The sequence below is a fragment of the Rattus norvegicus genome, chromosome 15, assembly GCF_021556685.1.
Source record: "Rattus norvegicus strain SHRSP/BbbUtx chromosome 15, alternate assembly SHRSP_T2T, whole genome shotgun sequence".
Classification (NCBI taxonomy): Eukaryota; Metazoa; Chordata; class Mammalia; order Rodentia; family Muridae; genus Rattus; species Rattus norvegicus.
In genome coordinates this window covers 33514988-33541992 of record NC_141548.1, presented here as the reverse complement: position 1 = coordinate 33541992, position 27005 = coordinate 33514988, and the positions used below count along the sequence as shown (strand labels likewise).

General features: G+C 45.9%; 2 protein-coding genes and 1 pseudogene across 4 annotated transcripts; all 3 read left to right on the top strand.

Moving 5' to 3' along the window:
- Nucleotides 1-684: 684 nt before the first annotated feature.
- On the top strand, nucleotides 685-3563 carry LOC148000960 (granzyme F-like). Of its 2 annotated transcripts, XM_087586854.1 has the most exons (5): nucleotides 686-787; nucleotides 1834-1984; nucleotides 2309-2444; nucleotides 2657-2917; nucleotides 3306-3563. In XM_087586854.1, the coding sequence occupies exons 1-5, from the start codon at nucleotides 733-735 to the stop codon at nucleotides 3447-3449; spliced, it is 747 nt and encodes a 248-aa protein (XP_087442980.1). In that variant the 5' UTR covers nucleotides 686-732; the 3' UTR covers nucleotides 3450-3563. The 2 variants fall into 2 exon arrangements, with proteins under 2 accessions (XP_087442982.1, XP_087442980.1); XM_087586856.1 differs by lacking the exon at nucleotides 1834-1984 and having other exon boundaries at nucleotides 685-787.
- A 7814-nt stretch (nucleotides 3564-11377) lies between these two features.
- Nucleotides 11378-11876, top strand: LOC148000959 (large ribosomal subunit protein eL8 pseudogene; annotated as a pseudogene).
- Nucleotides 11877-19324: 7448 nt separating this feature from the next.
- Ctsg (cathepsin G) lies at nucleotides 19325-25668 on the top strand. 2 transcript variants are annotated; one of them, XM_087585250.1, is made up of 7 exons: nucleotides 19347-19512; nucleotides 20135-20282; nucleotides 20674-20812; nucleotides 20982-21236; nucleotides 21637-21785; nucleotides 24468-24527; nucleotides 25114-25668. In XM_087585250.1, the coding sequence occupies exons 1-7, from the start codon at nucleotides 19458-19460 to the stop codon at nucleotides 25163-25165; spliced, it is 858 nt and encodes a 285-aa protein (XP_087441376.1). In that variant the 5' UTR covers nucleotides 19347-19457; the 3' UTR covers nucleotides 25166-25668. The 2 variants fall into 2 exon arrangements, with proteins under 2 accessions (NP_001099511.1, XP_087441376.1); NM_001106041.1 differs by lacking the exons at nucleotides 24468-24527; nucleotides 25114-25668 and having other exon boundaries at nucleotides 19325-19512; nucleotides 21637-21912.
- The last annotated feature ends 1337 nt before the right edge of the window (nucleotides 25669-27005 follow it).

Sequence of the window (27005 nt, the reverse complement as noted above, 5' to 3'; positions counted from 1 at the left end):
TAAACAGATAAAGTATACCTGTCATTTGTGATCCATTATTACCCTTAACTGGGTATGACAGTTCACATGACTGTTGAACACAAGGCAAACACTTGCTTTTGAGATTTCTCTGTGACTTCTCATGAGTTCCAGGAGAGTCAGAGTGAGTTCAGATTAATTCATGAGAATATTCAGATTGTGCCACCGGATGATTAGTCATCCCAAAGATCAATGACATGATATATTGCAATACTGCCTGGGCATATCTGCCACAGGATCACCTCTCTGTGTAAATTTGTGAGTGTATTTGTGAGTGTATAGTGTATAACTGTTGTTAGGATAATTGGGTTGTCGGTACTCATTTTGGAAAAACAAAGGAAGGAGAAAAAATGAAGAAACCCAAAGAGATCTTACCAGAATGCAAAAAAAAAATGTGTAAGCCATAGAAAAGGACACACCTGTGTCTCCATGCAGTCACTGTGGACTTCCTGGGGTCTCAGGTCTCCCCAACCACAGCCTCCAACCATCTACATTCTTGACCTTTATCCTAGCTTAGCTCATAGGATGTCAGTGTGGTGACAGTGTCATTTTTACCCTAACCAGAAAACTTTCTTAAGCAATGGGAAACCAAAAGGAAGCAGAGGTGCACAGGTTTAAAATACCTGTGAGGCCCCTGAGCCCACACCTCCTTCTTCCCCTTCCAAGGGCTGTGTCTGCTCTGCCCTCCTTCATCTGAGCAGACTTCCTGGGAAGATGCCACCTGTCCTGATTCTTCTGACCCTACTTCTGCCTCTTGAAGCTGGAGCAGGTGAGTGGCCCCCCTGTGGCAATGGTGCCATCCCAAGACACCTCTGCTCTCTTTCTGCCCTGCAGTAGTCAGACACTGTCCTGGCACTGAACTCAGGAGACTGCTGAACCTCAGGTCCCATACCAAACCCAGACTTGGAAATCTGACACTAGCTAGAGTCTCAACAAGGACTGAGGAAGGGAGGTGTTCTCAGAAAAATTAGTAAGCACTAGCTTCTCTCAGCTTTTTTCCCCCATCATCCTTAGAAAGAGATGTGGCAGAGAACACAAAGATACAAACTGTACGTCATTAACTTGACTTCAGCTGAGGGAAAGGCACCTTTAATCACCAACCAGCAATGGGGTGAGGCCACCAGTTCAGTAATATTAGCATCATTTATTAAGTCCACCCTCAGCCCTGCAGAAGAAAGGGGTGCAGGCTGACAAGATCCTGCACTGCTCACTCCCTCAGCTTTGCAGTCTGGTTTTAGGTGGCCTCTCCACTTCTGCAGGTCCCCAGCTACTCCCATCCTGGACAGCACATTAACTACTCCAAAGTGCCCCTGGCTCTGAATCTGACCTCCCAGATCTGCAGTTAACTGCAGACCACTCAATGAAAGCATCTACTGAGCGCCCAAGTTGTGTTAGCCACCAGCATGCTGAGCACCCAAGGTGTGTTAGCCACCAGCATGTTAGAAAAGCCTTCTATTGGGCTTTGGGCAAACTGAGAAAACAACACCAGTCAAAACTACAGGGGTCAGAATGACTCACTAACAAACAAAAACCATGGCCAATGTTTATAGAATTCCCCTATCCTCTACAGGGTGAAGTCATAGCTTACCCCTCCGTGTATTTGTAGAGCAGGGGTTGGAAGACAGGGGCTGCCCACCCCTTCTCAGAGCATTGTTATGAGGCTTATGAGTCTGCAAAGACGTGCAAGGAATCCTGTCTGCAACAGGCTTCGGCTTCACAGATCTGACTCCCAATCACTCCCTTCCTTGATCTCCCCTGCTAACCCTATTGCTTCTCCCAGCCACTCCATATTCTAGCTTTTTTTTTTAATTAAAGAGGAGATCATCGGGGGCCATGAAGTCAAGCCCCACTCCTACCCCTACATGGCGTTTATTCAGTCTGTGAAAGCGGACGGAAATATCAGTTACTGCGGAGGCTTCCTGGTTCAAGACTACTTTGTGCTGACGGCTGCTCACTGCGAAGGAGAGTAAGGAGAAGCAGTCAGCCCACATTTTCTAAGACCCACACAGGATCTTCTGTCCTCTAGAGTAGATGTTCCCACTGAGAGCTCATTAGAAGGATGGACTGTGACTATAGGAATCCAGTAAGAGTCAAATTTTAGGTCCAAGGGAAAGAGGACAAAGCCAGCAGCACACTTAAGTTGATCAACTGCCCTGGCTAAACTAAAGCAGTGGTCGAGGTTGAAAGTTCACCTTAAGAGACAATGCAAGTCCCCTCAGCTAGAGCACCCACCCTGCCTACCTCCTGGACTGACTCCACATCTCTCCTCTCCACTCTGCTCTCTGCACAGATCAATGACAGTCATGCTGGGGGCCCACAACATCAAGGCTAAGGAGGATACCCAGCAAATCATCTCTGTGGAAAAAGCCATCAGCCATCCAGCTTATAATAAAGTAGATTATTCCTACGATATCATGCTATTGAAGGTAAGACCTGCAACACACTTGTACACACTTCTGCCCACCCCTTGTCCCTCACCCCCATCTCTCACAGTGTGTCTGTGCTCTGTTTGGTGCATGGATAGCCCCTCCATTCCGCCCTGATCCTGCTTCTTCCCTTTCTTTCATTCTGAATTTAAGAGAGTCTCAGGCGAGCAGGACCTTAGGTGAAGTGGTTTCTCCTCCCTCTTCCTTATCAGCTGAAGAGCAAGGCCAAGAGAACTAAAGCTGTCAGTACCCTCATGTTGCCCCAGAGCGATGCCCAGGTTAAGCCGGGGGATGTGTGTCATGTGGCTGGCTGGGGGTTAACGTCCATCAACGGCACTAAAGTATCTTCCTGCCTACGAGAGGCTGAACTGATCATTCAGGAGGACCAGGAATGCGAAAAAATTTTCTACAACTATTTCAAGACCATACAGATTTGTGCTGGAGACCCAAACAATGTACAGGATGCTTCAAAGGTGGGGATAAAGCATTTAAGAACCAAATATATGGAGAGAAAGGAACCTGGGAGAGGCCAAGGTGTAAAAATGGCAAAACATGCGAGCCTCAACTCAGGGAAGGAAAAGTACAAAAATCAAATTTTTGTCCCCTGGGTGGGTGCAGCAAGAGGTTAAAGTGGGACACATTTGTCATCCGAATGCAGCCTGTATTATCTCAGAGTATCACTGAGAAAAGAAAGCCAAGGACTGGGCTAGAAGGAAACCTTGGGCCTCCCTGGAGCTCTGGTACTGAGGGAAGCTGGAACCTGTCCTGGCTCTGATCTGAGTTAGCATTGCGAGGAGGTGGGGGGAGGGGAGAGCAGAGACAGAGGGAGGTAGGCTCACTTCGTCCTTTCTCTGTCCACAGGGTGACTCCGGGGGACCCCTCGTGTGTGACAACAGAGCCTATGGAGTTATAGCCTACGGGAAAAAAGGGGAAATCTCTTCAGGAGTCTTCACCAAGGTTGTGTACTTCCTGCCGTGGATAAGCAGAAACATGAAGGTCCTCTAACAGGTTAATACCTGTGCCCAACCAGCCTTTCTGACCTCAGGCAAGAACCACGATGAGTGGGCATCAAAGGCTGAAAATCCATAATAAATAACCCCCAGTGTGCATGTAACTGAAGTTCTTTGCTGTTTGAGCCACTTCATTGTTTCCACACCTCTCTGGTCCAGGAGGACCTTTCCTGTCACTTCTGGGCTTTGCTTCTCCTCCTTCCCCAGCTCATCCTCTTACTGGGACTTCAGGCTGCACAGTTCCCACATATTTATCACCCATTCATGGTGGAAGGTAGGGTGTTGTTTCTTTGATTCTATTTTTGAGTAGGGTCTCACTGTATAGCTCTGGCAGCATGGAGTTTGCTATGTAAAACTTCCTGGCCTTTAACTCTCTGCTTCCCCAGTGCTAGGATTAAAGGTGTGTGCCATGACATCCAACCATACACATGTCTAATTCTCCAGTCTCCAAGGTTGGCTTTCTCACTCAGAAGCGTCAGGAGGCTACAGCACTACTGAGGTGCCCCATGCTCAGTCACTCGTTCACACTTAGCCCTCAGACAGGAACCTTCTGGGCCTAGGAGATCCCTACATCTCTGAGCCACCTTCCTCCAGCCCAACAATTGCAGGAAGTGGAGCAAGGCATGGGGGTGAAGGGAGATTTGACTCTGGGAATTCAGAAGGCCATGGGCTGTGCAACCCAGTCATGTTCCTGTCTCCAGTCCCCTCTCTAGCAGGGTAGGGGACTCTCCCCACCTGAACTGTCTGCAGTCCAGAAACCTGGGACATATCTCTGAGGGACCCACGTTCAGCTGGGCCTCATTTCCCAGCCCAGCACAGAGCTCAGTCAACTTCTGTGCCCTCTGTGTCCTTCCAGTGTTTTCCATCTGACCTCCTCTACCTACCAGTAGTTTCTACTCCATCCCTGCCTCACCCACGCCTGAAGTACACCAGCCTTTCACCCCTCTAAGTTCCAAAACTGTGGAGTCTCCTCCAGTTAGACTTGGGCTGCCAAACACCAGGGCTCATCCCTCCCCGCTAAGCCAGGCTAAGGAGCCCTTTCCAATTGCATGGACCTGCAATCTCCCAACCGCCTGGACTTAGCCTTCAACCTGGGCCTCCCCCTGCTGGCCACATGGGGATATGGCAGTTCATTAACCCTAGGGATCTAAAGGATGCTAGTAGGTCTCTGGTTTTGTATCAGGTACACAGTCGACTCCTTCACCTTCATCCTCTTGTTTCCCTAGACAGACAGGTCACCCAAACACAAATGCATCTATATTTGGAAATGACACAAAAGATAATTTTAAAAAGTATGAGTAAATTCTCTGTCTTCTAACGGCGCCACAGGCATTGGTCTTCCTTGACTTGGAATGCAGTTTGTGGAATTGGGGTGAAGTTGGAATTCCTCCATCCCTGTGGTTTTCAATGTACCTCATGTGGAAGCCTCATCAGTATAAGTGGGCAGGAGAAAGGTAGGCAGAGGGGATTTAGCTTGCTTGACTTTCAAACCATAGACTCTGCCACTCCAGCTGAAGTATAACAGTTCATGGCGACCCATGTGACCCTAGTAAGTCCCTCCCACAGCATCACTGGGGAATTACACTTTTAAAGTTCCCGCACTATTGGATGTTGGTATTCGTTGATTCTGTGTTGAGTTTACTCTGTTCAGTCACGTATATCTCATCATGGCGACGTTTAACAGACTTAGTTCTTTCTCAGCTCATCTGTTTTGATTTTCATTTCCTGAAGATTATTTTGAGAGGGCAGCTCCTGTTTTTGAGTATTGCGTTTGTTTTTATTTGTTAGCTTGTTTTGAGAGAGAATGAGAAGCAGGTAGATATATAGAGACGGAGAACATCCAGGAACAATTGAGAAAGAGGAAAGAATTTGATCAACAAATGTTGTATAAACAAATTAAAACTAAAAAAAATCAATGAAATTAGCAATAATATGATAAAAGTTTATCGTTAAAATATAACTTGATTTAAATTAATAGGAATTACAGCAAAACATCAAAACTGATCTTTCTCCCTTCTTCCACCGAGTCCTCAGAGTGAAAATTCAGCCCTCAAGATGTTGACGATGGTAAAAAGATGGCCCACTACTGTGAAGAACCACTGGGTACTTCATGCTTCTGTGAGGAGACAAGCTAGCTCCTAGCCATGTGTCTTTGCCTAGTCACTTACGGGACAAAGAAACACAAACTTTATAAATGAAGCTGTCACTTGTGCTTCTCTACACTCCTTCTCCTTCTCCCCCTCCCTCTCCTCCCTCTCCTCCCTCTCCTCCCTCTCTTCCTTCCTCTCCTCATCCCTCTTCTCTTCCCTCTCCTCATCCCTCTCCTCATCCCTCTCCTCATCCCTCTCCTCATCCCTCTCCTCATCCCTCTCCTCATCCCTCTCCTCATCCCTCTCCTCTTTCCTCTCCTCATCCCCCTCCTCATCCCTGTTCTCCTCCTCCCTCTCCTCCTCCCTCTCCTTCTCCCTCTCCTCCTCCCTCTCCTCCTCCCTCTCCTTCTCCCTCTCCTTCTCCCTCTCCTTCTCCTTCTCCTTATCCCTTTCCTCTTCCCTGTCCTCCTCCCTCTTCTCCTTCTCCCTCTCCTCCTCCCTCTCCTCCTTTTCCTCATCCCTCTCCTCTTCCTTCTCCTCCTCCTTCCCCTTCTCCTCTTCCTCCCTGTCCTATCCCTCTCCTCCTCCCTCTTCTCCCTCTCCTCCTCCCTTTCCTCCTCCCTCACCTCATCCCTCTTCTCATCTCTTTCCTCCCTCTCTTCTCCCTCCTCCTTTGAACAACAGTTATCTATGCTTAACAGTGAAGACAGTGCAATATTCTCAGGTTTTTGTTAGAAACACGTATTTCTCTATATGTGTCTGTGAGTTTTCTTCTATAAATATTAGCTTCTGAGTCTCGTCTTTAGTCCAAGTTAATATTTAAATATCAGTTCTCATTATAACAGAAAGAAATGTATTTAAAAGTTTTCTAATGACTTCTGGAACTTTCCTGCCATGTTGGTTTGGTGTGTGCTTATACAGGAGATGATAGCCTTTAGCCTTTTTTTTTTACTTTTTCCCCCTTTTATTGAAAATGTTTTCCCTCACATAATAAATCCTGGTTATGACTTACCCTCCTTCTCTCTCCTCCTCCCCATCCTCCTCCATCTGGACCTGCTACCTTTCTGTCTCTCATTTTAAAACAAACAGGCATCCGAGGGACAATTATAATATGATATATCAACAACTAACACTTTAGAGTTAGGAAAAACAAACAGAAGGAAAAGAGACCAAGATAAGACACAATAACCAGAGACTCACTCACTAGAGCACTCAGGAGTCCCATAAAAGCACTCAACTAGAAGCTATAATGTATTTTTTTTAAAGACCTGGTGAGACCCATGCAGGTCCTGTGCATTCTCTGTCTCTGTGAGTTCATGAGCTTTAATCGGGTTGATTTGGGGACCTTGATTTCTTGGTGTTCTCTGTCCCCCAGGCTCTTACACTCTTTTCCCTTCTCTTCTGCAGGATTCCCTGCACCCTGAGGGGAGGGATTTCACAGAGACCTTCGTTTGGGGTATTCCTAGGCCTCTCCCTCTCTGGATAATGTCTGACTGTGGTCACTGCATTCATTCCCTTCTGCTGTAGGAGGAAGCTTTTCTGGTGATGGCTGAGCAAGGCACTGATCTATGAGTATAACAGAATGTCATTAGGAGTCATCTTATAGCTGCGTTTTGTTCCTGTGATGTTTTCGTGTTTAGAACAGTAGTATTTGGTCTTACCCTAGATCCATTGTGTGTGGTTTTTAAAGCTACCGTCTTTGCCCAGGGTCAGCCATGCTACTGCTCCCACCCTGGCTTCCTTTTGCTTTACCGGCCCTTGCTCCAGGAAGTGACAGTGCTACCAGCTCCCACCCAAGACCCTTGAATGCGAGGGTAAAAGACACACAATTAAATTCTTTACAATTTGCCTTCTTGGCACAATTTCTGGGCGTTACTATCTCTCGCCCAGAAAAGTGTGCCCTTACCAATTTATTATCTGTCTCTCCTCCTCCCTCTCCTTATCCCTCTCCTTCTTGCCCTCAACTTCAGTGGCTAGTCCCACCTAGCCCCTGTCAAAACATCCTGAGCCACCTGCCTGAAGCAGAGGCTACAGGCCCCAGCTCTCCCCAAGACCTACATGGATGCTGTGTTCTTCTTCCTCCAAAAGCATAGCAGAAAGACCCTCTCTTCTCTGCCTCTGCCTTTTCCTCCTGGGACCCAGAAGTCCTGCTGTACCTTCTGCCAGACATTGCCCCCGACCCCTGACCCCAGGCCTCCTTTACTGACAAATCAGGAACCAGCTGGGGAACAGGACAATAGTATCAGAAATTCCCTTTCCATAGGTCCATGGCCTATCCAGTCTCGGGTTCTTGGTCACCCAAGCAGTGGGTTCCAACTCTGGGAGTGGACCTTAAGTCAAATCAGTCATTGGTTGGTTACTCCCACAAACTCTGGGCCAGCATCTTAGCCTCAGCCAAGAGGATGTATTTATCCCCCAAATCCTAACTCATTCCCCAATTGTGCACGAGCTATTTCACCAAGGATCCTCTGAGACTGGTTTTTTGTTTTTTTTGGGGGGGAGAGGGGGGCATTGTTGTTGTTGTTGTTGTTGTTGTTGTTGTTGTTGTTAGCTGTACTACATTGGGGAGGACTCTCTCCCCTGAAGCATCCATCATTGGACCTTGTACCTGCTTGCCTCGCCAGGCTCCCATGGCTCTCAGAGGCTCACATCAACACTGGTTGTGGACCCCGCAGCTGCTGCAGCAGCCACTGCCATGAGACCCAGAACTGTGACTACCTGCCCTGCGCTGGCCACGCGAACTTCTTTATTCCTTTTCTAAGAGCTGTAACACTCCCGGCATCCCTGCCAGACTAGAGCTCTCTGGAATGTATTTGCCCCAGACTCTACTTCATCCACCATCGTCTGGCCTACAGCAACGACTGATGCCCCAGAGGGAAGGAGCAGATCTCAGACTCCACCCATTCCAGACTTCGCCCAGCCTTCTCCGAGCCCGTCTACCAGCAGACTAGGTATCTCGCCAAGAAAGGCAGAACCCAGAACCACACTTTGCCTAATAATAATAACGATCATGGGTGATATTTCCATCTTCTGATATCTTCTTCAGTTTCTTTTCTTTGTCATGCAGATCTTTTACTTGCTTGGTTAGAGTTCACTCGAGATATTTCATATTACTTGAGGCTCTTGTAAAAGGTGCTGTTTCCCTGATTTCTTTCCCAGTCTGTCATTTGTGTATAGGAGGGCTGTTAATTTTTGTGAGTTAAGTTTTCATATAGCTACTTTGATGAAAGAACTCAGCTTTAGGAGTTTTCTGTTGATTTCTTTTAGGATCACCTGTGTGTGTTGTTTCCCATCAAATGCAAATAAGGATACTTTGACTTCTTCCTTTCCAACCTGTATCCTCCCATCTCCTTCAGTTGTCTTATTGCTCTAGTTAAGACATCAAGTGCTATACCGAAGATAGATAGATAATCCCTGATAACTTATCCAGAAGGGGTGTCGGAATTTGTCAAAGGCCTTTTCTGCATCTAATGAGGCCATGTGGCTTTTGTCCTCCAGTGTGTTAATATAATAAATTGTGCTTATTGATGTACATATGTTGAGCCGTCCCTATATCTTGGTTGAGAAGTCAGGGGTAATTCCAATAGGTCTGACTTTATATGTCACTTGGTCTTTCTCCTTGGCAGCGTTTACTGTCTTTTCTTTGTTCTGTACATTTGGTGTTCTATTACTGTGTGTCATGGGGACTTTCTGGTCCAGTCTATTTGATAGACTTCTCTTTCTCTCCATTAGAGCAAGTTTCTTCTACGATTTTGTTGAGAACATCTTCTGCGGCTTTGCCTTGTGTTTCTTCTCCATCCTGTATTTCTATTATTCTTAGGTTTGGTCTTTTCATGGCGTCCCAGATATCCAGGATGCTTCGTTCCATGAGTTTTTAGATTTAACCCTTTCTTTGATCGGGGCATCCATTTCTTCTGTCTACGCCTTGTGTATCCTGTTGGTGAGGCTTGCTGGGCTCTAGATCAGACATGTGCTTCCAGTTATTGATTGTGATTTTATGCCGGTGTCTGGGTTTAGGAAGATGTGGTTCTAAATGCTGATATCTGGCCTTGTCATTGTTGGGTGAGTGTTTTGTTTTGTTCCTTAATTCTTGTAGGGGTTTGAAAGACAATGGCCTCCCTAGGCTCATGGGCAGTGGCACCATTAGAAGGTGTGGCCTTGCTGGAGTAGTTGCAGCCTTGTGAGAGGATGTGTCTCACTGGGGGTGATCAAGCCAGATGTAGTGTGACTTTCCCTCCCTGCTGCCCGCTCATTCAGATGTAGAACTCTCAACTACCTTTGTAGGACCCTGCACGTCACCATGCTCCTACCATGATGATAATGGACTAAACCTCTGAGACTGTAAGCCAGCCCCAGTTAACTGTATTCATTTATAAGAGTTGCTGTGGTCATGGAGTCTCTTCACAGCACTGGAAATCCCAATTAAGATGGTTCTGCTGCCCTCTCTGGTTCCTAGGACAGTGTGATGGCTGTGTGTTTCCTGTTAGAAAATCCTTCTGGGACCCTGGTACGTATGACCATGGGCAGATTCAGTTAAAATGTGTTTCTAGGTATTGGGAGCTAATATAGAAATGAGGATGGGCTAAGAGTGGTTGGGGAGTCCAGAGGAGGAAAGCAGAAAGTTCCACCAAGATCTGCTTTGTTCCCTGGGAGTGGGGACAGAAATTGAAAAGAGGCCACAGCAAAAGGTCTGCTACAGGGCTTCAGACTGACTTGGAGGAATGGAGGGAGAAGTGCAGATCTGCAGTTGACCCCTCTGCTTAGCTGATTTAAGTGGCCTGCAGATTCCCAGGGGCTGTCTGTTGAAGTTGGGGGCTAGCATAAATCAGCGAGTGAGGGAAAGGTTAGGAGAGGATGGTCTGTGTGACGGAGGTAGAGGGGGAAGGAAGGCCACAGCATGAGTACTGCACTGGGGATGAGTCTGATGATTGGTTTCAGGGAACTGAGGAAGCAGTGAAGATCACCAGTTCCCTACCTGCATCCTTGGCTGTAGTGGCCTGCAGAGAAAGGGGTTTTAAAAGAAAAAGAAAGTAATAACAAATCAAGCACATGGCTATGAACAAACGAAACTTGGCCATTGAATGATGAGGGGGAAACAGAGTCACACTCCTCACAAAGCAGTCCCAATGTTCAGGCGCTAAGCCCCCCTCCCCAGTTTTCAGCACTAGCAGCAGCAAAACACTGAGAAGGGAGTTAAATATCTGCACAGAGATACCCAGCAGATACTAAAGAGACCAGGGCCGAGAGGAGAGAGAGAGAGGGAGAGAGAGGGAGAGAGAGAGAGAGAGAGAGAGAGAGAGAGAGAGAGAGAGAGAGAGAGAGAGAGAGCCTTACATTTAATATACCTCAGTCACCTCAGCAACTGGGCTACTCCCAAACGTTCACATGGCTAGCCCCTCCCCTCTGATGCTCCTGCGTTATTACTTACGAAAATCTTTATTCCATCTTTGCTACCCCAGACCCAATGAAGGCAGGGGCTGCTGGGACCACTCTTCCCTGGTCTTAAATGGCTGGTATGCCTCTCTTCTTGCAGCTCTCAAGCCTGGATCTTATTCCTTCCCTGGTATGATTCTCCCTCCTTCTTCCTCCCTCAGTTCCCTTGCCCGGGGAAAACTGAAGTCCCACCTGTCTCCCAGCCCAGCCATTGTCTGCTGGCAACTTTATTTACCTATTAGAAGCAACTGAGGGCAGGGACCTGAGGCTTCTTGCATACAGGATTCTCGCGTAATTTTGGGGGAACCCAATTAACACAATGCAAACAGTAAACCAAATCCACAGCAATAAAGTGTAGGTTAAAGATTCTGTGGTTGGCTCTCTCCTCCTGCCGAGCAAGATGCCCAAAGGAAAGAGGGCCAAGGGGAAGAAGGTGGCCCCTGCCCCCGCCATCATCAAGAAACAGGAGGCCCAAAAAGGTGGTCAATCCTTTGTTTGAGAAAAGGCCCAAGAACTTCAGCCTTGGGCAGGACATCCAGTCCAAAAGAGATCTCACACGCTTCGTCAAATGACCCCACTACATCAGGCTGCAGCAGCAAAGAGCCATCCTCTATAAGTGGCTCACAGTACCTCCTGCCATCAACCAGTTCACCCAGGCCCCCCACTACATCAGGCTGCAGCAGCAAAGAGCCATCCTCTATAAGTGGCTCACAGTAACTCCTGCCATCAACCAGTTCACCCAGGCCCTGGACAGGCAAACAGGGACTCAGCTGCTTAAGCTCGCCCACAAGTACAGGCCAGAGACAAAGCAGGGGAAGAAGCAGAGGCTGCTGTCCCAGGCTGAGAAGAAAGCTGCTGGCAAAGGGGAAGTACCAGCTAAGAGACTGCCTGTCCTCTGAGCAGAGGGGACATCCCAGCTAAGAGACCTTCTGTCCTCCGAGCAGGGGTCAATACAGTCACCACCTTGGTGGAGAACAAGAAGGCTCAGCTGGTGGTGACTGCCCATGATGCCTATTGAGCTGGTGGTTTTCCTGCCTGCCCTTTGTCGAAAGATGGGGGTGCCCTACTGCATCATCAAGGGAAAGGCCAGACTGAGACTCCAATCCACAGGAAGACGTGCACCACTGCTGCCTTCACAGGTTAACTTGGAAGACAAGGGTGCTCTGGCTAAGCTGGTGGAAGTTATTAGGACCAATTATAATGATGGCTATGACGAGATCCACCGTGACTGGGAAGGAGGCAATGTCCTGGGTCCTAACTCTGTGGCTCGAATTCCCAAGCTGGAAAAGCAAAGGCTAAAGAACTCACCACTAAACTGGGTTAAATGTACACTTAAGTTTTCTGTACATAAATATAATTACAATTTATCTTCCAAAAAAAACCAAAAAACAAAAGATTCTGTGGCTGGGCTGGAGTCCAAATCCCTCCACTGGAAGTCTTGCCTGGTTACAGGAAATGGCCAGTTCAGGCTTCATATCTCCCAATTACTAAGAGCCTTAGCTAGGGTCACCCTCATAGATTCCTGGGAGTCTCTATTGCTCTAGGTTTCTGGCTCGTTGATGAGATGCCCCACAGTTCCAGTTGTGTCTCCCAGTACTCCCTCCCTTCTCAACCTGAGGCGTTTTCTAGGGAGAGCTTTGATGCGTTCTCATTTGTTGTACCACAACTGTCACAATACAGCATCTCAGCCTCACCTGAGATGGGGACAAAGGGACTTGCTTAGCTCACGGTGATTACAATGCTTACTACCACTATCTTTGTGAGGATCCATGGGCAAGACTTCAGCCTTTCTGCCCTCTCCCATCTTCTTTTGTCATACACTGATCTTACAATGCAGTGGCTTTCACTTGGGAACTTCCTAATGCGCGTATGACACATTTTAATCATAGTCAGCCGCCCTTACCCTTTCCCTCCTGCCCCAAGCCTTACCTCCTTCCATATTTCTAATAGTCCCCCTCAACTACCACATCGCCCTGTCTCCAAAATCCATGCTTGAAAGAAAGGATGTGACATCTGTCTTTATGAACCTGGTTTATTTCACTTCTCCTAATGATCTCCACTTCCATTCATTTTTCTGCAAGCAACATAAAATTTTCTCTTCTTATAAAACTCATACATTTCAGCCCCGTCAGTCATGGGGGCACATGCCTGTAACCCCAGCACTAGTGGAGAAGAGGATTATGAATCCAAAGTCATCTGTGGCCACACAGCGATGTGGAGTCCAGGGTAAATAAAAATAATCATTTTCATTATAGAAAAATAGACAATATAATGACACAAGTAAGGGTTATATGAGATTGCCCTTCTTTCTGGTTATTGCCCCCTTCCCTCCACAAAATTAGAATTAAATTAATACATAGTTTTACACTCTGCTTTTTTCTGCTCACCATAAGAGAATGCAGGTTTCTGCATGGCACCAAATAAAACTTTAAAATGAACTTTTCTAACTGGCTAGATAGCACATCATTCCATACCTATATCATGATCGTTATGTGCTTATTTAGATAGTCTGAGAGGTTTGCCAAAAGGGTCTCGAGGTGGACTCTTCTTGTTCACTTTGACCTCGCCTCGCCTCAGGACTAGCTTTCTGCCAGGCACGCTGAAGACCTGAGATATGTGCACGTGTTGTTCCTTCTAAATTCTCAATCTGAAGGGTTTTGTGTAGACACCAGCAAATCTGCTATTGCAATCACGTGCTTCGGGACTGTCTGGAGCTTCTGTCTCTACTTTGTTAAATGCTACTCTTTCACTGAGAGCAACACACAGTCCAAGTCTCCATTAAATGATCTTGCTGCTTGCAGACACTTACTTCAGAAGGACCGCTTGTGATACAGCCTACTCCCAGCACCAACACTGATGAAATCTCCACACACAGTGGAGGCATCTGAGATGCTCCCACATACCCTTTCAGGAGTAACAGGAAGGCACCCTGAGGACCTGAGGTCAATATAGCCCCGGTCCTCTACAAAGTCAAGAACAACTAAATTGGTTTCTTGATTGGGGGTGGGGAGCTAGAAGGACTCTGAGCCAGTGGCAGCCGATCATTGCTTGCCCAGAGGATCAGAATGTGGGGCTTATGCAGCCCAGAAAGGAGATGGGAAAACCTACTCTTAACGTCCCAATAGCCCAAAGGAGAAAAAACTGTAACTGACAGAAATGTAGTGGAACAGCAGGAAACAGATGCCACCAGTTATGGACATTGTGAAACCTATCACAGTCCTACTCGTTTAAACCACATTTTTTTATTAAAGTAAAAACATTTTAAAGGTACAGGCTCTAATTAGTCCACTCTCCACTCAAATGTTCTCTCCAACACCTACCCTACAGCAAGCAGACTGTGTGTGTGTGTGTGTGTGTGTGTGTGTGTATGTGTGTGACACACACATGTATATATGTATATATGTATATATTGAAAAATATACTCATTTGGAAAGTCCACAGATTCCATGCCTACCATTGAAGGAATACTTACGAGGCGATCATTGCATTTTATGTCAGGAAGTGGACCATTCTCCAGAAAGGTCCTATGTCTCTCTACGCCAATCCTTGAAGTGCTGCGATTCTGGCTTGATGCTGCCTTCTGTGCCCTCCTTGGGCACAATCGTCCTCATGTTTATATCCATGGATGGGTAGTGATGTTTTAACTTGCTGCTTTGGTGGTACCAGATGAGATCGGCAACTCTCCCGATGTTTATTGATCAGCTGGATGTTCTGTTTTGAGATTTCTACTAAAGTCCATTATGCTTAATTATTTATCTTTCACACTGCTTTATGGAGGTCTGTTATGTAACTTGATTCACAAGTCTTTTGCTGACTATGTGTGTTCTAAAGAACCTTTGTCTTTGTTTCCTCTCAATTTTAATGTATCAAATCCACCAATTGTTTTCTTTATGCTGCTTACTCTTAACTATGGTATATAAAGTCTTTATTTATGATAGATATTGATACATCATACTTTCAAGTCTTTGTTCACATTTGGTCCATGTCCTCCCTCTAGAATTTTTGATGTGGCACAGTTTTATCTTTTCCACGTAAAAATGCCTGCCCTCTGGGACACTGGAAATGTGTGTGCTGTATAAATATCATTTCTCTTAAACAGAAAGAAGAGAATCTTAGTCTTTACTATGTCGCGGGATGAAATCTCTATCACAAATTAAATATGCAGCCAACAGCCATACCACCCTGAATATGCCCAGTCTCGTCTAATCTGAGCAGAGTTGGCCCTGGTGTGGTACAAAGTGTGTTAGTATACGACTGTGTGCAGTCTAAAAGGAAAACTTAACCCCCATAGGTTGTCCTCTGAATTCTCCATATTTTGTATCAAACATCAGCATGTGCACATGCGCACACACACATACACACACATATACACACTCACACACACACACATATACACACTCACACACACACATACACACATGTACACATACACACACACACACATACACACATGTACACATACACACACACACACACACTCTTGGAAAGAATCCTACAAAGTATTTCTCAAGAGGAATGGATCTACATGTCGACTTTGGGGAACTGGCATTTCTATAGTATTGCCTTCAAGTTCATGCACATGGAATCACTGTGTTTAAGTCTTCTTATAAGATCCTTTGTTTATATTTATCATCTTAACCAAAAAAGGTATCACATATCTTGTAGATTTTCATGTAGTTAATTTATCATTTCCATGCAATTAAATATTAACTTGCTATGTTTTTCATTTTCTTTTTTTTTATCTTTATTAACTTGAGTATTTCTTATTTACATTTCGATTGTTACTCCCCTTCCCGGTTTCCAGGCCAATATCCCCCTAACCCCTCCCCATCCCCTTCTATATGGGCTTCCCTTCCCCATCCTCCCCCCATTATATGGGCTTCCCTTCCCCATCCTCCCCCCATTACCGCCCTCCCCCCAACAATCACCTTCACTGGAGGTTCAGTCTTGGCAGGGCCAAGGACTTCCCCTTCCACTGGTGCTCTTACTAGGATATTCATTGCTACCTATGAGGTCAGAGTCCAGGGTCAGTCCATGTATAGTCTTTGGGTAGTGGCTTAGTCCCTGGAAACTCTGGTTGGTTGGCATTGTTGTTCATATGGGGTCTCAAGCCCCTTCAAGCTCTTCCAGTTCTTTCTCTGATTCCTTCAACGGGGGTCCCATTCTCAGTTCAGTGGTTTAATGATGGCATTCACCTATGTATTTGCTGTATTCTGTCTGTGTCTCTCAAGAGAGATCTACATCCAGTTCCTGTCAGCCTGCACTACTTTGCTTCAACCATCTTATCTAGTTTGGTGGCTGTATATGTATGGGCCACATGTGGGGCAGGCTCTGAATGGGTGTTCCTTCTGCCTCTGTTCTAAACTTTGCCTCCCTATTCCCTGCCAAGGGTATTCTTGTTCCCCTTTTAAAGGAGTGAAGCATTCGCATTTTGGTCATTCTTCTTGAGTTTCATGTGTTCTGTGCATTTTTTCATTTTCTAACACTATTGTTACATTTGTAAAAACACAATTGATTTTATTTTATTTTTTATCCAGCCCCTATGTTAGGCCCCTATATCAATAATGGTAATTTAGTTGCAGATTCTTTTAAAGTCTCTCTATGTACTTCCCTATCCACCAGTGTTACAGCTTGGTTTCCTCCTGTCTGGACTTTAACCCTTTCACTTCTATTTCCTGTCTAACTAGCTCAAACTGTTAGCATGGCATGGAAGACAATGGCTAGCAATTTATTATCCAGATATTTTTATATATTTTTTTTTTGCTCTATTAGAAAAAGTTTTCGATGTTTCACTGTGATTATAGTGTGGGATTCTATGAAATCAGATTTGTTTCTAGTTTGCTGTAAAAATATGCAGTGAGTGACTGAATTTTGGCAGGTATTTGGGCACTTTTTCCTTTTGTTCTTGCATCACGTGAAAGTAACGTTTCTCTGTAATCGGTTGTTACTATAGCAACCGATTTTCAAATGCAAAGGCAACCACGTGCTCCTAGAATAAAGCTCAATCCTCTCATGAGGTAAATTTTTGTTAATTGGTGTTTTTATGTGTATCAAATTTGATATATATTCAAAAGTAAAATTGCCCTGTAATGTTCCTTTCACATATGGTATGGCTGTTGGCTGAACATTTAATTCGAGAGATTGCATCCTCTGACATAGTAAGTTTTTGTCTTCTTTTCACCCTGATAAATGATATTTATAAAGCACAAGTTTCTAGTGTCTTACATGGTCATATATTTTCTGCGTGGAAAAAAAATAAACTATCTTTATTCACACCTCATCAAAAAAAAATCTTTCTATGGAGAAAATGAGGCCAAGCACCAATAAGAACTTGAAAATACGACACATCATATCCTCATAGATAAAGATTAATATTTTCTCTGAATTTGGTGTTAGAGTTATGCTAACCACATCAAAAGATTGGAGCCCTGCCTGCAGGAGTCGTATAGCAGACTCTGATTTTGTGACTATCAAAGGTTCATAATTCCTGGGGTCAGTACCTTACCTGGACACCTGTACCCTCCTGCCTAGACTCACTGTTCCTTCAGTTGGGGCCTGAGAGTAGCTCCTGCACAGGCTTCTCGGGTTTTGACATCGCCAGATCATGTTAAACAGCCATGTTTCTGGTTGCTTTCAGCGGGAAGGTTGGCATGAATTCCGTGGCCCCTGGAATAAAATGCCCTGCACACGCCTGTAGTTACATAACTGGATGTGTGTCTTTCATTCCTCCCTTTCTGTAAACGCAGGCTATTTTTTTATCCTTTTCCCCTTGTTTTCATTCGGATCACACTTCTAAAATGAAGCAAAACGTTGAGGTATCCCTGAAATGAAATTGTACCAGAGGCAAAGGTGCTGGGCTGCTCTTCTCTCTTCCCTATGCTATCCCTCCTACAAAAACAAAGATTCAAGCCTGGCTGTGATGGCACATGTCCCTTATCCCTGCACTCAAGAGACAGAAGCAGGGGGACCTCTGAGTTTGAGGCCAGCCTAGTGCTGAGTTCTAGCTCAGTCAGGGATACACAGAGAAACCCTGTCTGAAAAACAAAAGAAAACGAACAAAATTAATTAATTAATTAAAACAATAAACTAGAAATGTCAGAGAACATAGATTAAGATGGGATTAAGGTACGTGCAACTGTAAAATAGGTGGAAAACCGTGTATGAGGTGGGGGAGAATCCTTAACTTCCACGTTTTTTAGGAGTTAGCCTGCCAGGCTCGGTATATGAGGAAATATGTCAGCTGTTCCAGAAAAGAGATACAGGATTATAATGGTCTGCAGCAAACACTGAATCTGTTAGAAGTTCTTCAGCAGGTTTAACGATCCATTGTGTAACAGTGATCTCTTGGGTGTCACCTCCCCCTCCACCCTGCCCTCCCCCCCTGCTGTTCGTTATTTGACCCCAGCTCTTCTTGATGAGCATGTTATAAGCAATGAACGTGTCTTCTCTTTAAAGCTCCAAGGCGGGGAATGGAAACCAGGCTGACTGATGTCTTCTGCCATCAATGATATGGGACCCCAAATGTTTCCAAGCAAAGATCAGAGACCTCTCAACAAGCCAACCGACTGAGCCCCACAGCATGCAGGGCATCCCAGAGAACACAAAGAGCTTTGCCAGAATTGGCAAAAAAGTCTTCAAGTGAGTTATGATTTCCCCTGAGAGTGGGTTGCTGCTCAGGTGCCCCAAGAAAATCAGTCAATATCAGAGGCTTGGTCCGCCCTTTCCTTCTCCAGTAGCTCCCTCCACGACCTCAGGAGAGTGGCCATTCTATCCACCTTGGCAACTCCTAGAAAGAAGTGGGAGCAATAGTAAGGATGAAGGCAGGAGGCTTTATTTCTCTTTCTCCCTCTTTAGCACGTTCCTGCTGTCTTCACCCACTGTCACTTACTCACCCTTGTCCTTGGGCATTACTAAATACACGGGAAGAAATGGTCCAGAATTGGAGAGCTTTAGCTCAGCAGATGTCATGATTGCCTATCATGCAATGAGACCCTAGGTTTGGTCCCCAACACCTCATAAACCTGACACGGTGATGAACTCCAGCAGTCAGGAGTGAACACAGGAACATCAGAAGTTCACGGTCATTTCAGCCACATAGCCATGTTGATGTATATATGAATGTCAACTGAAGCCCTAATCTCACAAGGAGAGGAAGAAAAGGGAGTAGTCACCAGTTTCCCTGATTTATAGAGTGTACAGTGAACTTGGTACCTACTATTCAAAGATTCCTATTTTGCTCTCAGCGAGGACACGGCAACTGTGTGGGGCACCACATTGGTGTGGACAACTCTCTCTTCTCCCAGATCACTGGCAGTTGGTGTGCAAGCCTCCTAGGAAGCCTGGGGTGACGAAACCTATCACGGGAGCAGGGAAATGGACCTGTGGTCCCTCAGCACACCCTTCCTTCCTCTCCAGGGGAGGATAAAAGTCTGGCAGAGAAAAGTAAAAGCAGCAGCTGACTTAGCAACGGTTCTGGAAAGATGCAGCCACTCCTGTTTCTGTTGATCTTTGTTCTATTCCAAGAAGATGAGGCAGGTGAGTGGCCAACCATACCTCAGAGATCGGATCCTGTCCTATATACTTAGACATGTTGTAGTAATCCTACTCTGTATTGTTGAGCAAGTTACTTAACTCACATCTCCTCAGTTTCCTTACCTATAAAATGTAGGTTGTATTAATACTGCCTCAGAGAGTTACTACGGCAATTAAATTGGTTAATGTACAAGAGTCTTGTTATTGGCCCTGACACACACAGTAAGTACTTTATAAATATTTTCTACATAAATTTATTCAGCCGTCCATATCTAGTCCCATGTTTTGAGAAGGTAGACTCCGGGCCATGGGATGCTCTCTGAGGAAGGAAGCACCAGGGAACAGAGAAAGCTCACGCTTTGGGAACGCACCTTGCCTCAATAGCCAATCAGCCTCGTATGGAAAAAACATCATTCTCCCTTTGGAGAAAGAGCACACAAGGGTCTGGGAGGGAGATGAGTCTCCCTTCAAGCTAGGAGCCTTGGCATCTTCTCCCTGTGCCTGATGTCCCGCAAAGCTCCTCTGTGTCACCTCCCTCCCCCACATCCAGCCTTTCCAAAACTGCCTACCTGGCACTGTCAGCAAGCTCCCGAGTGTACAGGTAAGCCCACATGCTTCTTTGCAGGAAAGATCATTGGAGGCCGAGAAGCCAGGCCAAATTCCCACCCCTACATGGCATTTCTTCTGATCCAGAGTCCAGAAGGGCTGAGTGCTTGTGGAGGGTTTCTGGTGCGAGAAGACTTTGTCCTCACAGCAGGTCACTGCTTTGGAAGGTGAGGAACTCAGGAGTTTCCCAGGAAGTCCTCAAACTCCCTCTGCAGAGCTGAAAATATGCAATTACAATTAAGGATAATGATAATGAATTCTGGAGACAGGATGAGACCAGGAGGAGGGAGGCAAGAAGCAAGTGTCCATGCAAGAAAAGGAGGCTCTGATCAGGCTGGGCGCTGTGAACCCAAACTGTTTCTGTTTGTTCTGCTTTCCCCAGTTCAGGGTTTCCCCAGGTGGGAAACAGCAGGCAGGGCTCAGACCCAGGGCCCTCCCATGCCTCCCACTCTCTCCCGATTGTTTGCCTGCCCCTGAACCATTGGTCTGCCCTGCTGAACTGCTGGATCTAAGATCCTGGTTAACGTATCTACCTCTAGACTGATCTTTCTTTCGCAGCTCCATAAATGTTACCCTAGGGGCCCACAACATTCGAAGGCAAGAAGGGACCCAGCAACACATCACTGTTCTCAGAGCCATCCGCCATCCTGATTACAATCCCCCGCCAGTCATCCAGAATGACATCATGCTACTGCAGGTACTCCCTTTCTGACCACTGCTTCTCCAGGCTTGCGGGCTCCCTCTTGGCATGTGGCTTTTCAGGAGGAAGTCAGGGCAGGATTCCAGGGTGGTGTGGGGGACTCGGAATCCCTGAGTGCTGATGGGTGATAGCAGCTGAGCTGGAATGCCTTCATCCCTCCTAACAGCTGAGGAGTAGAGCCCGGAGGAGTCGAGCGGTGAAGCCCGTGGCTCTGCCTCAAGCCACCAAGAGAGTACAACCAGGGGCTTTGTGCACAGTGGCTGGCTGGGGCCTGGTGAGCCAGCGCAGGGGGACAAATGTACTCCAGGAGGTGAAGCTAAGAGTGCAGACGGACCAAACGTGCGCCAATCGTTTCCAATTCTACAACAGCCAGACTCAGATCTGTGTGGGAAACCCGAGAGAAAGGAAGTCTGCCTTCAAGGTAAGAGTGTGAACACCACCAGTAATTTTCTTGGGACAAAGGTCTCAGGGCTGACAGAGGATATAGCAGGGCAGGTCTCCATCACTTCAAGCCTGGGGACTAGAGCAGAGTGAAGAGTTTTTCCTCTTCAGAAATATCAGGAAGGCCCACAATCTACCTTATTGGGGAAGGCGAAGGTACCTTGATGGAGTAAGCTGGAGGCAGTAACTTTAGCAGGATCTGAAGCCAAGCAGCTGAAAGACCCAGGAGCTTGACTCCTGCAAACCCATCAAAAGCCCATCGCCCACACACAGGCAACTAAAGGAAGCCCCCAACCCATACCTTTCTTTGGGAGCCTACATCATAGGGCAGCAAGAGCCAGAAAGCCTAGCTTCACATCCTTTTCCTTCTCTGCCCACAGGGTGATTCTGGTGGTCCTCTGGTATGTAATAATGTGGCCCAGGGCATCGTCTCCTATGGAAGCAGCAGTGGTAACCCTCCAGCTGTGTTCACCAGAATCCAGAGCTTCATGCCCTGGATCAAAAGAACAATGAGACGTCTTTCCTCAAGGTATTAGGGACTTGCTGACTCCCTGTCTCAGACGTAGACCAGCTTTAGGGAATTTCCATAGCCCTTATTAATGTCTCCTGGACAGTGTAAATTTTCATTTATTAAATATCATTTGGCACTGTCTTAATGTGTTTGAACTCCTATGTCACAATACCACATAGTGGTATTTTAGTGGTACACTAAGCAACAGACATTTATTTTGCCACATTTCGGAGCCTGAGAAGTTCAAAGTCAGGGCACCAGCATCTGGTGTCTGATGATGGGCTGATCACCAGATCACAACGATCCTTTCCTGCATTCTCACATGATAGACAGTGCAAGGGCCACCCACAGGACCTCTCTAATAAAGTGGCTACTGCCGAGGGTTCAGTAGCTGTCACTGCTCATGTAATCCCTTTCCAGCAGGGATTAGGTTTCCTTGTATTGATACTGAAGGAGCTTAAACACCCCTTCTCCAGTAAGTACCCAATGACGTGTGTCTAGATACAGTCGCCTACCTTCCTCAGCCTAAGGATCAAGATGAGAGTCTTCCTTTCCCTAAGCCATGCATCTCCATGTCCCCTCATCTCACTCCCTGAACTAGTTTCTCCCACCAGGGCAAGGCTCTCTCTCTCTCTCTCTCTCTCTCTCTCTCTCTCTCTCTCTCTCTCTCTCTCCACCCCACCTCACTGCTGAGCTATGCAGACAGATACGCTTGATCAAAGGACAGAGTTGAAATCCCCTTAAAGTCCCCATTTAAAGATTTATTTATTTACTATCAGACACACTAGAAGACAGCATCAGATTTCATTATAGATGGTTGTTAGCCACCATGTGGTTGCTGGGATTTGAACTCAGGACCTCTGGAAGAGCAGTCAGTGCTCTTAACCACTGAACCACCTCTCCAGCCCTAAAGTCCCCATTTAAGACAAACCTCAAACCCACGAGAATAATGAACTTCTGGGGCTGGAGCGATGGCTCAGCAGCACTGGCTGCTCTTCCTGGCCATCTATAATGTGATCCGATGCCCTCTTCTGGCATGCAGATTTACATGCAGATAGAGCGCTCATAGATAAAATAAATACATAAATAAATCTTAAAGTTAAAAAAAGACACCAATGAGTTCTTAATAAGTGGTATGAGGACAAGCAGATTGTTACTTAGATGGGGAAATCTAATAGTGAATCAATTCCTTACACCACACTCAAAACTAAACCTTAAATACATACAAATGCTAAAGCTGAAACTACACAAGTACTAGAAGAGGGGGGACAATAGGACATCAGAATATTTAAACAAATGCCAATGATCGGAGGAATGCAAGTCACAAAAGTCAGACTAGAAGCAAGGCAGTGTCCATCAGAGAAGGCAGTTCCTGTCTAAAACCTCGCAGTGCCAAGAGCACTGTACAGGCCAGTGTTTCCATTTCCGGTGGTGAAGATCTGCTTCACACTTTTAGTGCTCTGAAGTTAAATAACACTGCAGACAAAACGTTGGCTAAAAGAGCGGTGTGCTTGCCCTAAAGACTAGTCTGTGGTTGTCTACATCAAGTAAAAGGTCACGGAAATCACATAGACTGGTCAGACTTTAAACATCTTAAAGTGACTACAGAGAATCAGCCGGAAAGATGTTTCTGGTACAGCAAAATGTTAATCACACCTGAGAGTGTGCGGTCTACAATCTGAACTTCTTTAGTGTCTATAGTCTTAAGTGAAATAATTAATGACCAGATGTCTTACCAAATCCAACTGGGAACATGCACAATGCTTTGGTGAATTCCTCCGGGCATCTATCCAAGTTCATTGTTTTGCATGTAACTCCTGTCAGAAGGCCATTTCTTTAATACTCGGTGTAGGGCATTGGCAACAAAACTGTAGCCCATACCTCATCTCTGGCATCATCACCCAATCACTCTCTGTTTGGTAACTGCATGCATGTTCATGGGAATTATTGATTACTTGCGGTTTCTTAGGGATGACAGTCTCACTATTAAAGGCTTGTGCTAGCAAATGGAAACAACTCTTGACAGTAAGGTCAGAAAAGCAGAGAACAGCAGAAAAATCCCCCATTCCCCATTTGTCCTATGATATTTACTTGGAGCCTAGAACACTGCCCAGTCCAAGACCTGATAAGGAAACCCAAGGGAACCCCCATCCCTTTGCAGGTCTTCTTGTTTCTTTTAGCACTTCCAAGGCAGCTTCCAGACCAGACTTCTGTTTAGAAAGGTTTCTACAGCTCGCTATAGTCCTGATGCCTGTTTCCCATGAGATCCTCCTGGCCCTAACCACATCGTTACTCTCCATGGTCTTTAAATGTTCTTTAGTACAACACTACACACACACACACACACACACACACACACACACACACACTTATACTCAGGACTTAAAGTCTCAGTTGAGGTCCTAACCCACTAACATAGGTAGGTCTAAGCTGTAAAGGAATCTTTTTCAGAAGGAAAACGTGATTGAAGGCCCATATGTCCAATGTAGTGCTCTTGTCATGACCAAATCCATGTGCTCACTGTAGCAAGCAGGTCTAAAGGGCCCAAGGGACTGGGAGACCACTCTCTACACCAGCACCTGTTCCCACTGAGTCTCTCACACCTCCTTGGTTAGAGTTTCAAAGCCTTTATTAACCATCTGTTGTAACAGTGGTGACAGCCAGGGTATTCCTCTGATGCCACTCTGTCTTATGTCTCAGCAAAGAGGATTCTAAGCTGGATTCTAAGCAAGGTCCTGGGCATCCATCCAAGTTCAAAAGGTATGTACTGCCCAGTCATTCACCAATCTCAACATTACAGCAGCTGATCCCTCTGTCCTCTGCCTTTTGTATAAGAGGGGACTCAGAACCCTGTGCCCTTTCTCTGTCAAAACATAATTGGTTGTGAGAAGCAGACAGTTTCCATGGCAATGTTGGCTCTGGAGATACAGTGTGAAGAATGGTAAATGCTCACCAACCTGCTGTTGGGGTGAACCAGTCTACACTCACAGATCCTGTGTAACAGATGTGCAATTTGGTCTTCATGTGGGTCCCACACATCTGAAGCAGGCCCTATCCCAAAAGCTGTTGCCCGTATATGGGATATGTCCTTCTAGCTGGGCTCTATCTGGCCTCAGTGAGAGAGGATGCCCCTAGCCTCACAGAGACTTGAAATACTAAGGAAGGGGGATACCCAGGAGGTCTCCACCCACTCAGATGAGAATGGGAGGGGAAATGTGGGAAGGATTGTGGGAGGGGGTGACTGGGAGGAGGGCAGTGAGTGGGATGTAAAGTGAATAATTAAAAAACATTTAAATTAAATAATGTATTTTATAAGAGTTGACTTGGTCATGTTGTCCCTTCACAGCAATGAAACCCTAACAAGACAAAAACTATCACTTTTAAAAGAGGATAATTAAGGATACAGGGTTATACACAGATGTGAGTCCCAGACAATGGAGTGATCATCGTAGGCCTCAAGAACTCTACAGAACCAGGACTGCCTTGTCCACACTCCTCTACTAGAAAAATTTCCTTCTCACACTCATTTTTCTTCCAAATCTGTTTGTGTGGTCACCCAGGCCCCTCTGACATGGTCTGGGGAGGATATTGCACGTGAGACCATGTGGTCTCACATCCTGCCCCTGAACTGATTATCACCCGCACATCTCCAGCAAGCGGTAGAATTTGAACGGCCTGTTATCTTCAGGAATCTATTGCTGCAACTCTCCACATTTGAACTACTCAGTTCTGGAACCTAAGGAGGAAGAGAAAAAGAAGAATGTGGGGACTTATATTGGCGCTGCAGTCACTCATATTGTGGGTGGGAGTGAGGCCCAGGAGATACAGCAGAGGTGACCTCAAAAGTTCAAGGAAAGACCTCTGTCAAAAATAAAAGTTCAATAAATGTCTTACTGGCTAAGCAATGCATCCAAATGGAGAATGACTAAAGTGCAGATTTACGTGGTATGTCTCCCAGCATGGTTCAAACAGTCTTCAGTAATACATTCCATCACAATTACTTCAACATATCTTCAAGGTATAAGAGCCTTTGGGACCCAGACTTCCTTCTCCAGGGATGAGTAGCCTGATAAGTGTAGTCTTTACTCCTCACCAAAGGAGCTTTGCTTTGTAACAGAGACCACTACAGAAAACCACAACCATCACTCTGGAGAGTTGTGGAGGCCAGGGTCAAGTGGATGCATCTATGAAGCATTCCTGAACCTAAGGTTCAGGGAACATTGCAGAAGAGAAGCCAGAAAGATTGTAAGAACCAGAAAATCGGGGAGTTTGATGTGAGAATGTGTCTCCTAGTAACAGTAGAAGCCACACCCATAAAGTCTCACCAGCATGGCTGCCCAGATGCAAAGTGAACAAGGCTGACACTATGGACCTGCCAAACTGGACAATGGACCCTACACAAAGGACGGTAGGCAACTGAGGAGAGCTGAGAGCAGGAGATGGCTTTCCCTAGGAAAGAACATATAGTTGGTTGTCCAGTGCCAAATGGTCCGTCCTTAAAACATACATACAAGCAGCATCATATAGATTCACCAGGTTATATTTTAAAATATGTTTGTGCACAAATATATAATATATATACATATATATATATATATATATATATAATATCAATTAGTTTTGGTTAAAGACCATTGAGTTTGAAGGAGAGAAAGAAGGGGTATATAGGAGGGTTTGGAGGGAGAAAAGGGAAGGGAGAAATATTGTAATTAAACTGTAATCTCAAAAAAAATAAAGATCAAAAGCCAAGTGCCTATGGATGCATTATGACCAGGTATGGCATTTTGCAAAACCATTTTAGCGATCAGAAGCTTGTCTTGGAGAATGCTGTTCTAAGCACATCAATAGGATCAGTCACTATTTCAGAAGTAGCTACATCTGAGCAGAGAATGAAAAGGACTCAATCTGGCCTCCTATATTCCAGGCATAATCACACTTACTACCATGTTGCCCAAGGGGAAACAGCCGTGAAACTCTGACTTACAGAGAACTCTAAGCCCAGGACCCACACGAGAGTCAGAGAGCCAGGGATAATGGCTTTTCTCTTTAGTTCTATATCTCTCAGGAGCCTGGGGTATCTTTAGGAGAGAAAGCACAGTCCAATCCCTGACCACAGGAGCCAGTGTTGAATGCAGATTCTGGCCTCTAAATCTCTCCTGCTCTGGTTGCAAAGGGAACTCAAGACACTTGCACAGCTGCAGGACCTCTTCTTGCTCCAGAGCTAGACTCGGTGACAAT

Excerpts from the sequence above, each read along its gene's own strand:
- LOC148000960 (XM_087586854.1), top strand. The coding sequence starts at position 733 with ATGCCACCTGTCCTGATTCTTCTGACCCTACTTCTGCCTCTTGAAGCT. Across the intron at positions 788-1,833 it reads GCCTCTTGAAGCTGGAGCAG|AGGAGATCATCGGGGGCCAT; the intron begins GTGAGTGGCCCC and ends TTTTAATTAAAG. Across the intron at positions 2,918-3,305 it reads ATGTACAGGATGCTTCAAAG|GGTGACTCCGGGGGACCCCT; the intron begins GTGGGGATAAAG and ends CTCTGTCCACAG.
- Ctsg (XM_087585250.1), top strand. The coding sequence starts at position 19,458 with ATGCAGCCACTCCTGTTTCTGTTGATCTTTGTTCTATTCCAAGAAGAT. Across the intron at positions 20,283-20,673 it reads GCAGGTCACTGCTTTGGAAG|CTCCATAAATGTTACCCTAG; the intron begins GTGAGGAACTCA and ends TTTCTTTCGCAG. Across the intron at positions 24,528-25,113 it reads CATCCATCCAAGTTCAAAAG|CAATGAAACCCTAACAAGAC; the intron begins GTATGTACTGCC and ends GTCCCTTCACAG.